At 37.1% G+C, this 14,417-nt stretch overlaps 1 protein-coding gene across 14 annotated transcripts in view; it reads left to right on the top strand.

Moving 5' to 3' along the window:
• GUCY1A1 (guanylate cyclase 1 soluble subunit alpha 1) overlaps positions 1-14,417 on the top strand; it is a 60,096-nt gene that overhangs the window by 28,293 nt on the left and 17,386 nt on the right. For 13 of the 14 annotated variants that reach the window (XM_077139708.1, XM_077139718.1, XM_077139721.1 and 10 more), the window contains 5 exons: positions 1,937-2,251; positions 8,579-8,640; positions 12,191-12,214; positions 12,309-12,367; positions 13,579-14,288. In XM_077139708.1, coding sequence (XP_076995823.1) covers positions 1,937-2,251; positions 8,579-8,640; positions 12,191-12,214; positions 12,309-12,367; positions 13,579-14,288 — 1,170 coding nt within the window. The remainder of the gene's footprint in view (positions 1-1,936; positions 2,252-8,578; positions 8,641-12,190; positions 12,215-12,308; positions 12,368-13,578; positions 14,289-14,417) is intronic. The other variant, XM_077139709.1, reaches the window with a different exon arrangement.

Below are 14,417 nucleotides of genomic sequence, written 5' to 3'. Positions count from 1 at the left end.
TGAGGCTGTATCCTGGATGATACAAACACTGCCAGCCAGTGATAAGGAAAATTAAGTTCTGGTTTGATTTGTAATGCAAAATTTTCAGTATCTTCAAGATAAATGAATCTTAGTTGATATGCTAAATTTGATGATTTGGAAGCCATTCTAACTAGGTAATGCGAGTTAGGGGTATTAGAAAACACACTGGCTTTGGGGTCAGCTGGACCTATATTTGAGCTAGCTCTTTACTTTTCTAGCATTTCAAATGAGGAAAAGTGACTTAAACTTTTGTACCTCCTGCTCCTCATATGCAAAAGTGGGAATAATAATTCCCGTGTCTTATGATTGTTGTAGGGATTAAATGATTCCTATAATGATTAAATGCAAATGCAGAGTCCCCGGTACTGTGCCAGGCACACAGTAGGGGACCAATAAACATGGGTTCCTTTCCACTCTTTTTTGTGTTTTTTGAGTTCTTAAGAGTAAAATAGCTACTAACTAATCAAGATCATTATTACTGTTGATAAGCTGAGTTCACAACTAGACTATTCCAGTGACAAATAACCAATGATAAATGGCTTTAGACCTGTGATAGAATTCATAACCATAACATCAACAAAAGCAAAAATACAAGGGAAAATATGCCTGTTTGGCAACGTGCATGATTTCAGCAGCCTTTGTGTAGAGAGGCTGTGTTAGTCAGGGTTCTTTAGAAAAACAGAACCAACAGGAGAACTCTGTAGATGTGAGATTTATAAAGGTGACTCACACAACTGTGGGAATGGAAAAGTCCAAAATCCATAGGGCAGGCTGTGAAGCTGGAGGCTCTAATGAAGGGTCTGGACAAATTCCACAGGAGAGACTCACTGGCTGAGGAACCAGTGAAAGAGTCTCTCTTCTTCTTTAAAAGTCTTCAATGGATTGGATTATCCCATTGTGGTGGACATGCCTTAGTTGATCGCAGACGTAATCAGCCACAGATGTGATCATCTGACTGATGATTTAATCAAACAGCCGTGAAATATCCCTGTAGCAACTGTCAGGCCAATGCTTGCCTGACCAGACAACTGGGCATAATCATTTGGCCAAGAACAGTAAACATCAGAGAGGCTTGCTAGGTTTATCCTGAGTTGTTTACAATGGGATCCAGAGACCAGAGAAAGGACATGTTTTTTAAAAAAAATTATTATTATTAATTTTTGTTGGTAACATTAAAAAGAAGCCTAGCTTCTGAGATGGGTCCTTACTTCTATAACAAATCTCAATTGAAGTGATTTTTGATCTAGAAGTAAGTGTTTTAGATGTGAAAACTTGCCTAGGCATCATCATATGTATTTTTTCCTTTAGATATATTTAGGAGGCATTGATTTATATTATTTTGATTTTTCAGAAAGTAAAACAAACCCAAAGAGAATAATAGTACCAGCACTACTTAAGTATAGATTAAGACTTGACTTCTGTACAAAACCGAAGTGTTCCACTTCTGTGGAATCAAACCAGACCAAAAGCGTTATAAAAATGGAAATCAGCAGTTTGGTTTAAGGTCAATTTTGAGAAAATTGCATTCTATTTAAATAATGTTGAGTATTAAATATTTTACTAAAATGACACATATTAATTATCTTTACCCAAATGTTGGATTTGTTTTATGATTCACATTTCCACCAGAATTTTCTGTTTATAAAAATGATATTCAGTGAGTGCATGGGTGGTTCAGTGGTAGAATGTTTGCTTTTCATGAGGTAGACCTGAGTTCAATTCCCGGACCATGCACCCCCCCCCCCCCCCCAAAAAAAAAAAGACATTCAAACATATGGTTTTTGCTTGTACACCTGTCTTTATCTGCTTTCATGAGTGTATAAAGAGCCATTCCTCTTTCTTTACTGATTTTCTATTCCCCAAAGACTCCCCAGTCACCAGTGTCCTTGATCTGATAGTGACTTCTATTTGTTAGTTGCAGCGAAGAGGAGTAGCTCATCAGGACATCTGCACAGGTCAAAACATCAGCAACACCATGTTCTGCACCAAACTGAAGGATCTCAAGATCACTGGGGAGTGTCCCTTCTCCTTGCTGACACCAGGTCAGGTTCCCAGAGAGCCAGCAGAGGAGGTAACAGGAAGCTCAGAGAGCTGCAAAGCAACTCTGCCCATCTGCCAAGATGTTCCTGAGAAGATGGTACAAGGAAATCTTCCTCAAAGAAAAACAAGTAGGAGCCGAGTATATCTTCACACTTTGGCAGAGAGTATTTGCAAACTGATTTTCCCAGAGGTGAGTTCTTGCCCTTTGGAGATTTTACCAGTATTTCGAAATTGGTAAATGTGAGCACTTGCTTTCTCACTCTAAAGGTTATTGTAAATGTTGACTGTTTCCTAGAAATATATGAAAACTTTCCTTTAAATCAGCCATGTCCCTACGTCATGTTTAATTTTAAAATGTTTAAGATCTTGAATACTTTTCAGAAGGATCCTTCACTCTGACAAGATTTATCACTTTGAGCAACTACTTAACCCCTCTTAGCCTCAATTCCTCATGAGTAAAATGAAAATAATGACAGCCCCCATCTTCTAGACTTCTAATGAGTAGTGCTTGAGTAATCCATGGAATGCCCCTAAATACATAAATACTTAGTAATTGCTAGCTATCATTATTTTTAAATTAGACTCATTGAAAAAGAACTTATTTTTCTGTCTGGTTTTTCTCTTCTGATTCCAGAGAACATCATATATGCCCTACCAATTTTCTGAGGTCTGAACCTCCCTTCCCTGCTGGCTCGGAGTCTCTCGTTTCCACTCACGTTACGTTGGACCCACTCCTGTGGGTCAGAGTTATGGGTCCCTGGTTTTCAGCATCCACGTGCTATTAGCTCTGACATTTCTTTTTTTTTTTTTAACTTTTTTGTTGTATAACATATATACAAAGCAAAGAAAGAAAATAGCAATAGTTTTCAAAGCACTCTTCAACAAGTAGTTACAGGACAGATCCCAGAGTATGTCTTGGGCTACCATACCATCCTCTCAGAATTTTCCTTCCAGGATATAGGAGGCTAGAAGGAATTAAATATTTTTTTTTATCATCACAATCAACTTTTTTTTTTACAAATTTTTATTGATACAACAACGTACAAGCACGTGCATTCTTAGCATACAAACATTCCACACGTGGTGTACAATCAGTGGCTCACAATATCATCTCGTTGTTGTATATTCATCACTATGATCATTTCTTAGAACATTCGCATCACTCCAGTAAAAGAAATAAAAAGAGAAAAGAAAAAACTCATACACACGATATCCCTTGCCCCTCCCTCTCATTGATAGTATTTCTATCTATCCTATATATATATATATATATATATAATTTTAACATTTGTTCCCGCTATTATTTATTTATTTTTAATCCATATGTTTTGCTCATCTGTCCATACCATAGATGAAAGGAGTGTCAGACACAAGGTTTTCACGATCACACAGGCTCTAACACTGCTTGATGCAGCCCTGGAAACTGTGTGGCACAGAGTCACGTTGGAGTCTGGAGCAACTTCTGTCATTCCACTGCTAAGAATACCTTGGGAACCTGGCATGTACCTAAATAGGTCAGGGGTCTTAGGAGTAGAGGGGACACACAGAGAGTTCCTCTTACCTCTGCAGGGCTAAAGAGAACAGCTGAAAATCTTCATGCTTTCTTCTTTTCTGTATTGGTGAGCACATGCCATGCTTTGTAAATTCCCTTAATCTCTCAGGTTGGATGTTTATATAGTCAGATTATGGCTCTCATAATACATTGATAGTTTTAAATGGACTCAACACCAGTCCTCTGATTTGTGCATGGCACAATATTTAATTATCCTTCCCCCACTTCCTTTCCTAGACAGCCAACTTTGGCTGGGCTGAAAGCTGTGGACTTTGCCAGGGAATTGGTTTCCCTCACAGTCTGGGAAACGGTTGGTGCTCTCATTTCTAAGGAAAGAGTGAGACGCTCAGAGATGAACAGATGGTGATAATGGGAAGCTGGAAAGCTTTCGTGCTTTCCCTGAGTTCTGTCTTTATCACGTTGGCTTCATTATTTTGTTTCATAGATTTTGATCTCCTACAGTAGAAGTCATGTACATGTTGAAGTCTCCTAAAAACATTCCTTACACCAAATATAAATTACATTTTATTTTTTCTTTATTTGGAATGACCTGCACTGTTTGATTATGAGCTCACAACACTAATTATGAAGATTTAACTTCAGTTCCATGTAACAGTTGGGGCATGGATGTAGAAATTCTAGGTGTTGGAAGGAATATGTTTGGCATTAGTGGTTAGAACTACTCTCCAACTGAGGTCATTTGCCTTTTGACAGTAAATGTCCCAGTGTTGGGCACATCTGGACTCTGTAGCAGCCAATCTAGATTATGCTACCAAATGGCCAAATATCTACTTCTCTTTGATAAATAGATTTTAAATTGATTTTTTCTAAATGATAGGTTTAATACTTAGCCTATTTTTTATTTCAATGCTATCAATAATCCCAAGGAAAAGACTGAAAATAACATTTGATAACATCATAGTTCTTGATTGAGATAATCAGTTTTAACTTTTGAATTATATTTTGTTTTGGGGAGGAAGTATTGCAATTTATTATCATTAGCAAACTTAGAATGGGAGATGGCATTCTAGAGTAGTAAAATAGTAGAGTTTAAAACTATATTATTGAGCATCTAATGCAAATTGATTATGTTTATTTGAAGAAATTATAAAGTACACAAAGTTAGGTCATTTGCTTAAAGTAGAATAGATAGCTGGGGAAAGAGAAACATTTCTGCATCTGATTCTTAATTCATTGTCCCTTCTGCTATATTATTTTCTTATTTTTCTGGATATTCCTCTCCAATAATTCTATAATCTTTAAGGAGTTTGCAGTGAGGTATTAGCCACAGTTTGCAGCAAATCGTAATCTGCTACCTAAACTGAATTAGTCAACCTGGATATGCTTACATAAATATTACCCCAAATCAAAGACCTAGTGAGGCTAAGAAATTCTGAAGAAAATTGTGAGATTTCTAGATATGTTCTAGAATATTGGGTTCAAAAGAAGGGGGTGTCCAAAAAAAAAGGGTTTATTCTTACAGTTTGCCCTTATGAATTCAAATTGTCTTGGTTTAGTTTGTTTTGTTTGTCATGGGCAGGCTCCTGGAATCTACCCTGGGTCTCTGGCTTAGCAGGCGAGAATGCTACCACTGAACCACCCATGCACCCTAAATTTATAGTATTGCCTGTTTTTTTTTTTTGCGTGGACAGGCTCTGGGAATCGAACCTGGGTCTCCAGCATGGCACGCAGGAGTTCTGTCACTGAGCCACTGTCGCATCGCCCGGTTTAGTTTTGATAACATTAAAAACTGTGGAAAAGTAAAAGTCAACTGAAATTGCAATGCATCCATAAGCCATGCAAATAAAATTCAAACATCATAGTGCTTCCAGTACGATTGCATCAAATAGCAGTTATTCCTAAAGTATTTGTTGGGTGGTATATTTGTGCGAAGAAATATTTTTTAACAGTGAGTGCATATGTATACCTTACCAAGCCACAAGATAATTGTTAAGTGAAGAGAAACAGACTTAAGAACAGCACCATATTTAATATTTACTTTTAGGCGACAAGTGCCCTTTCTATGAGTCAGAAATTCCATGATCCATGATTCTCTACAATCCAAGGATGGCAGCTGCAACAATAAGTAGTTAGCGTGTGTGTGTGTGTGTGTTTGCCGTGTTATCAGTTAAGGCTTTTAGTTGCAGTCAGTAAACCCCAACACTGACTTATTAAACAACAACAATAAAAACAATCAGTTGCTAGGTGATATATCAGAAAGCTCACAGAGTCAAGAGCCAGGCTGGAGAACTAGGCTCAGAAAATGAGCAGGAACCAGAGATAGGTTTACAGGCACCTAATTGGGGTCCTACCGCAGGCACCTTGGCAGGAGCTCGAACTCCTTCCTCCGAAACTCAAGACTGAGGCTTTCCCAAATGGAGAGGATTTCGGTGCTGGGTAACTTAAAAAAACATTACACAATAGTTAACTATGTGGAATTATAGGGGGTTAATTGCGAAGGAAATATTGGATTTAGACCTACATGAACTAAACCAAAAATCAGTATACAGAGTTGTTGGGATATAGAGTATCCTGATTCCCCCAAGGGCAGTCCTGAAGTGGTTAATTTTATTTCATGAATCCCTGAGAAGTTACTGAAAGTGAAATCTTGACCATGAATTACAGCAGTTTTCAGAGAAACAATGGTATTAGGTGAAAATAGTTTTCTACAAAAGTCTGTTAACCCATAATATCACTCAAGTATGTTACTAATGCCTCCTTAGGACTTCAGTCCTCTTTTCTTTTTGAAAACTAATTCTGCTTCAAAAACAAGAAGCCAGGAATACATGTCCACCAAACTCAGCAGCTGGAGGAAGGATGGTTTCTCTTCACAGTGGTTTTGTTGTCAGGAGGAAAGGATTAGAAAGGGAAGTTCTTGGTGACAGTGGGGAGGAAATGAAAATCCAAGAAGGATCTTGAGTGGAAAACATATAGTCCACCTGATATTCTAATCAGAAAGTTAAGAAGAAGGAAAATGTTGCCTCTAATAGCCCTGGGAATAAAGAATTTGTTTTATATTGGAAGAAACGTAACAGAGTACTACCTCAGCACCATCTTTCTCACCTCACTGATAAATGTTTATACATTATGCCTTCAAGAGTGTGGATAGCTTATAGAGGGAGTGTCTTTCGCTCATTCATTAATTCAGCAATTATGTATTGAGCATCACGCCTAGCAAGGTACTGTCCTAGGTGCTGAGCCTGCAGTGCTGAATAAAACAGGCATTCCCTGCCCCTGTGGAGCTTCTGTTCTAGCAGAAGAGACATGATTAGGACAAAATCAGGTTGAAAATGCTAGGAAGAAAAACTAATAGTTCATGCACAAGGGCAGAGCTCCATTTTACTAAGGACCTTTTTCCCCGTATGAATATGTTTGCAGAATGAAGACAATCCATAACAGTGCATCATTTCTTGGTTTTCAAGTACACTGTTACTCTGTTGCATTTTGTTACTTTTTATCAAGGAAAAGATGCTTGAGACATTTATACTTTTCAAGTGCTCTGGCTGATCTAGCTTATTTACTTCTCACCAATTTAATGTTACTTTCCTTCTCTGGATGTGAAAGACTGATAAGAAGCATGCCCATGTGTTCCTCCCTGGACACTTTGCCATCACAAAAGCCACCGGGACCTGTTGGCTTTTGGACCGGGATCCAGAATCCAGCTGCTGGATACGTCTCCTGCCAGCCCTTCTTTTAATTGGTGATGGGTGTATCCTCTTTCTCCATACTTAACAACCATAAAAATTGTTCTACATTTTAACTGTAAGGTTTCATTCATTATTCTCCAGCACAGCAATTTCATTTATTTCAATAAATTTTAAATTTCTTTTCTAAGATATATGTGTATATACTTTTAAAACCCTAAATCCTTTTCATAACTCATTTCATTAAAACAGAATCTTGCTGCATTTGTCTTAAATGCATTGATGCATTTGACAGTGAGAACAGTGGAAATTCTAAGGGCACTATAAATAGCTCTTAAGGAAAAATAAACTTCCCCAATTTGGAAAATAGCCAGAAAAGTCTTTCTTTTTCTCTGCATATACAACAGAAAGAATCAATAGTTTTATATATGCACATATATATGTACACTTTTTTATGAAATGCAAAAAAATAACTGCTTATTTTCCACTTAACAATTAGAAGAATTAATTGTTAATTGTTAAAAGATCAATAGTTAACTAGTTATTAAGTTATAATTATGTAAACTACATACAAGTATCTTACAAAGGGAAAAACTCATGAAATACTCAGAAATCGACAAAGGAGAGTTTTAAAAACTTTAATGACTAGTATATTTGTTTACAGAAAGGAAATCTATGCAACTTAGAATAAATCCAAGGCTTGTTTCAAATAAACAGTCAACCGATATTGGTGACAGATTGGATTTAAAAGATTAAAGAAAGAGGGGAGTTATAGACTTTGTATAGACAGAATTTTTTACGCCAGAAGATGGAAATGATACGTGAAACATAAATGGGGATGTACAATTAAGAATTGGCAACTCATTGGGTGTCAAGGATAGAACTTGTGAAAAGAACAGTAGTTGTTTAGCTTGAGCCATTCTGAGATTGAAGTATTGGGCAGTGCATCCAAGGGGCTTTCCTGGCACAGAGATTCCTTCTTTGCAGACCTGCATTACCAAACTGCAGTCTTTTGTTTGGATTCTCACTGAACTTGACTCTGTTTTGTAGTCCTCAATTAGGCTCCCCATCAAAGGCAAATCCTGTGGACCAGAACACATGTGCAAACCAAGTCTGAGTTCCTTGCTTCTTTTGAGTTTGAAAAGCTCATAGGAAAACAGTCCCAGATTCCAAAGTGTAAATTGATTATACTTACTTATCTTTAAAGTAAATAATGTTTCTGCTTCTTCATAGGAAACTTTCAGGACTAATTTTAAATATGTACCTTCAAATAAATTATTATTTAGCGGGAGTGTTTAAAACTTTTCTTTTTGATTTTTAGCTTGATCGGCTGAACCTTGCACTTCAGCGAGCACTGACAAAACATAGAATAAAAGAAAGCAGGTAAGTTGAATCACTTTAGTTGTTTAAACCAAACTTAACCTGCTATTCAATTACTAACATCTCTCCCACATAAGCCAACAGTCATTGAATGTTTCAACATGTATTGACTCATTCTGATATGGTAGAAACTAGAATAAGTGTTTTAGCTGTCACTAATCTGAAAGTGAGGGCATTTGTTTTTCCCATTTTTTAGATGATTAATCTCAGGCTTATATGAAATATTTAGGATTATACACCTGGGATTTTTTCGTCGACATGATCTTAACCATGTTACCATTTGCTGCTGCTTTTTACAAGCTCTTATAAGGCCTATTATTTTATACTAAGGGGTGACCTCAAGATATTTAACAGGTAAGATATGGATATTAAACCATCAGAACAGATTCCTTACTGTAAAGATGCTGCCAAAAAGTTGGAACTGGGTCTCAGTGCCCTGCCCTCCCCCACCTCCAACCATACCCCCTCCCTCCACCATCCTACACACGCACCTCAACCACTGTTAAAGCATTAGGTGTTAGTTCAGGAGAAAGTGGAAGGGTCTGGGGGTAAGAGGGTACACCTGGGCCCTGAGACAGCAGCAGAACTGTTTCAGCCTTTTCATTTCCAGTGTGCTCATACTGGTGTGCACTGGCTGAGTAGCAGTTCTATTTCTACCTTTTTCCTTATTCTGTCTTTGAAAATTTCTTAAGTCTTTACAGGCTTTGTGTGTATGTGTGTATATATATATATTTGATTTTTAAAGTATCAGATAGATATGGATAGATAGATATAGTTAATTATTCAAATATATCTGGCACATTTGCTGTTGTCAGATAATTTGATCGATGCTGTTTTTGATTCCCCCAAATTCAAGAATTATATCGTCTGTAAACAGTAAGTACTTCACATTTGCAGAATCAAACTTTGCAGGTTTGCAAAAGGATACCACTGTCTGGAATATTTTATAAATTCATTTAGCTATCATCTACTCACGATTGGATAATGTGCTTTGTGAATTTTCTGTGCTTCATTTTCCCTGCTGACTAACTGGTCTCAGACTGCAGGCAGCAGGACCAAGCTAAGAAGGGGCCATGAGGAGAGGGTGTGAGTCCATGAGTCTGACGGAGGCTTTGTTTACATGAGTGATATGAAAAGCATTCCAGAATGCCTCTGACCTAAAATTCTCAGTCAAGCTGATAAGATATCCGGACGTCATTCTAGCCGTGCTACTGTCTCAGTCTGCTTAAGACCTTGGCAGTCAATTTAGTCAAAATTTATTCTCAGAGCATTTGGGTTCTGAAATGTTCCTGCAGCTGGATGCAGATAGCCAGTTAGGGTGTGTTACTAACAACAAATTCCTTAAAAAATTTCAAAACTTAAAGAAAAATAACCGTTCTATTTGGAAGTCTTTAAATATTTTTACCGCTTCCTTGTTCTTGAAGAGAATATGCTGGCTCTAAATGATAATTATTCATTGGCTGAGAAAATGCTGGCTCTCATGATAATTATTCACCTGTTGAAATAAGATCACAGACTTTTTCCCCTTAAGATGACCTGCTGATATGCTAAATGACTCCTTTCTGCTTTGCATTTTTAGTTCTGAGTCTACTCTTTGTTTCCCTTTCCATCCCACCTTCTTGCCAGCATGTCAGCTGGCATTTCTACTGCTCTGGGTTTGCCAACTGCTGAGCACGCCCTAACCCCTTTTTGCAGACTACTTATTATCTTCTGTGACTTAAAAACCAGAATACAATATAATGAACAGCAAACTTCCTGAATAAAGGAATAGCAGCTACCTGCTCTATGTGTTTTTTCCAGTGAATGAGTTTTCTTACAGTCTTCATGACATCTTTTGCTTAAGTTCTTTACTGGGGGGAGGGGAGGCATGTTGATTGCATCATTGTATGTATGGTGTCATGGCTGGTGTGTGTGTGTGTGTGTGTGTGTGCGCGCGCACGCGGGCTCATGCATTCAATTCAGGTGCTGTCACGCATGCCTCTGCTTACTTCCAGTTGTATCTTTTGAAGGTAAGGGTCGGGAACTCAGTTTTGAGTTGCATTGTGTACTGTTTGTACCAGCTAAAGTTTACTCACTCCTCCTATTATGGGTAATGGGTATAGACAGCATTAAGTTCTCTGAGCAAACTTGCTCTCATTCTGTAAGGAAAAAAGAAGAAAAGTCATTGCTTAAATGAGATAAAGAAACAAATCTAAAGATAGATTAATATAGATAAGTAGGTAATAAGGGGTTTGGAGATCTCTAAATCCACACTGGATATAATATCATTAAGTGATCCGTGAGCAAATTAGATAAGAAAATACTTCTACCTGATATTTAAAATAGTGATAAATAGTAAATCATTATGTGGTAAAGTGGGATAGTGAACAGTTTTCCATCTCAAAGACATTTTCTTCTGAAATTTCACATGTTCCTTATTTTATTGAAATCGATTTAAAATTTCAGATATATGCCTGTTTATAAACCTAGTTTGTCTAAAGCCAAATTGAGCCACAAGCAGAGCCTTTCTTCTCTTTTATTATGCTTTAACATTTTGCCAAATTTGGTCATAATCAGTCATCAGTATCAGAAATCATCATAAAACAATTAGACAAGCATGAATTAATAAGTCAGAATTCCCGAGGCTTCTATCAATCAAAATGTATACTATTACGTTGGCGGCTTCTATGCTGTAGAAACAGTGCAGTAATTGAATGAAGAATAAATTTCTTCAGTTACTCTCTTAGTTTCCTAGGGCTGCCATAACAAAGTACCACAAACTAGGTGACTTAAAACAATATACATTTATTGTTCCTCGGTTTTGGAGGTTGGCAGTCCAAAATAAAGGGCTCACTAGAGCCGCACTCCTGATAATTCTGTAGAGAAGAATCTGTTCTTTGTCTCTCTCCTGGCTTTGGGCAGCAGCTTGCTGGCAAACTGTAGTGTTCTCTGCCTCGGACATTGTACATGGCATTTTCCCCTCTCTCTGTGTCCAACTTTCCTATTCTTATAAGGACATCAGTGTTATTGGATTAGGGACCACTCTAATGCAGCGTGACCTCATCTTAACTAATAACATCTTCAAAGACCCTGTTTCCTTATAAAGTCACATTCATGGCATCCGAGGTTCATACTTGAACATGTCTTTTTCAGGGACTTAATTCAACCCATACTAGTTACTAATGTTTCATGCAAAGTCAAGAATAAGTTTAAGGTAATGATGACTGAGCAATAAACATAGAGGGTCCTAAGCTTAAAAACAAGAAATACTAGGTATTTGTTTTAGGAAAAGAAGGATAATAAAAAGTGAAATATATATGTAGATTTTTCTTTTTGGTTGGATTATCAGAAAAACCTTGGGTTGATATATTACCCACCTTTTCTTGACTATTTCACACACCTGATGCCCGGCCAGTGCAAACTTCTTTAGTATTGGTCTGTGTAAATGCAACTTAAATGATAAATATGCTTCATAAAAAATGATGAAAAACTCTAGATCATGTATATTTTTGAGGTTTTCCAACATTGTTTTGAATTTTACATGTCCTTGTTCCTTTCCTATAAACTTGAAAAGTCCAGATGTGACTCTACAGAAAAGGTAATTTAAATGATTATCTTTCATCATTTCTTATGTTATAATCTGAAGTTTTAGAGTTATCTGTTTATAATTTAAGATTTTGAAATATTTCCAGGAAATCTTTGGAAAGAGAAGACTTTGAAAAAATAATTGCAGACCATGCAATTGCAGCAGGTAATAGCATTGTTTAAGTATACGTAATTGGATGTACATCTAACACCTGCAGAACTAATATTTTCTCCTAAAATATTCATATTTATTTGTTATGACCGCAGTATGAAATGTTTACTATTAAGCATGGTATATATTAACAGTAACGCTCTTTAATACTGTATATTTTGGTTTGACCTAAAATATTTCCTCTTCTTATAATGATTTTTTGACATGTAAATAAGGCTGGATGGGAATCTGACTTATAAACATTCACAAGCTTTGAACTTGAATCTGTGTGCTCCTCATTTATGCATGAGAAATTCTATCAACAGAGTAGGTATAAAGATTTTTTTAAAGTTTGTAGCAGTCAAAGGAAAGAGTTGCATTATCCAATGTGATAACATTGTTTTCACATTAATAATTAGTTGGGGGAAAAGTAGATGAGTGACTTTGTCATACTCTCTTTTTAAAAGCTTGAGTCCATGCTTACATATTTCTAAAAGCACAAAATGTTAAATAATAGCTTACTTCTATTGAGCTTTTCCTAGGAATGTGGCACTATGCTAAGCATGATTCCCACACATCACAACTGTACTGGGATGAGGGAACTGTTGTTTTCCTGTCTTACAAATGAGCAAATGTGATATGTAGAAATTAAAGAGTAAAGGAGGGTTAGGGAAGAGGAAACAGTAGAAATAAGATATTCCATTCAGGTAACACCGAACAGCATGAAAGCTGTTTTTAAAGTTGTAATCTTGTCTAGAGAAAAGTGACAAGTTTGAGTTTCAGAACCAGTGATTTTTATTTAATTTTGGCAGTTAACTCTTACACTGCTGGAGGTCCTCCGAGGGGGCAGTGCCCCATAATGAAAATGTACATATTCTACTGTTAACAGAGAGATAGGAGTGCTTTTCCTAAAGTGGACTTGATCCTAGAATTCCAAATTTTATTTTAAATTTAAAGGAGAGCAGAAATTTCACATTGTCCTTAGCTGATCATTCTCTTTAAATTCACCGACTTGAGATTTTTATTTCAATGAGCATTGCCAGAATTTTAGAAGCTATTGTGTGGAGCAAATTTTAATAAACATGCTGAATTTTGTTTGGAACTCTTGTTAGCAGATAGAAAGAGAACTGTCTATCGTAAATAAAGCATTGGTTGAAAATAGCAACAACCACGGCTCTATCAGATGACATATTTAATACGGCAGACTTTGTGTTATATATTTTCAGGAGTTCCGGTGGAGCTCATCAAAGAATCTGTGGGTGAAGAGCTTTTTAAAATATGTTATGAGGAAGATGAACATACCCTATCTGTGGTTGGAGGAAGCCTTAAAGATTTTTTAAACAGCTTCAGTACCCTTCTGAAGCAGAGCAGCCATTGCCAAGAAGCAGAGAAGCGGGGCAGGCTCGATGATGCCTCCATTCTATGCCTTGATAAAGATCACAATTTCTTAAACGTTTACTATTTCTTTCCTAAAAGAACCACGTCCCTGATTCTCCCAGGCATCATTAAGGCAGCCGCTCACATACTGTACGAAACTGAAGTGGAAGTATCGTCGGTACCTCCCTGCTTCAGCCACGATTGCAGTGAGTTTGTCCCTCAGCCCTATTTGTTATATTCTGTCCACATCCAAAGCACCAGACCTTCCTTGGCCCCTGGCAGACCGCAGTCCTCTCTGGTGATTCCCGCATCTCTCTTCTGTAAGACATTTCCGTTCCACTTCATGTTTGACAAAGATATGACGATTCTGCAATTTGGCAATGGCATTAGAAGGCTGATGAACAGGAGAGACTTTCAAGGAAAGCCCAGTTTCGAAGAATACTTTGAAATCCTTACTCCCAAAATCAACCAGACGTTTAGTGGGATCCTAACTATGGTGAATTTGCAGTTTGTTGTACGAGTGAGGAGATGGGACAACTCCATGAAGAAGTCTTCAAGGGTAAGGAAAAGATATAGTATTAATTGGGGATTTTTATGAAATCTGTGTGTTCCTGTTTAAGGATTGGAAAGAAAAAGGCAAAAATGCATGCATCACAATTAAAAAAAAGTGCAAAATGCTTTGATAAAA

This window comes from Tamandua tetradactyla, chromosome 22, assembly GCF_023851605.1.
Source record: "Tamandua tetradactyla isolate mTamTet1 chromosome 22, mTamTet1.pri, whole genome shotgun sequence".
Lineage (NCBI taxonomy): Eukaryota > Metazoa > Chordata > Mammalia > Pilosa > Myrmecophagidae > Tamandua > Tamandua tetradactyla.
The sequence above is the reverse complement of the archived record's forward strand: the minus strand, read 5'-3'. Positions and strand labels throughout refer to the sequence as shown.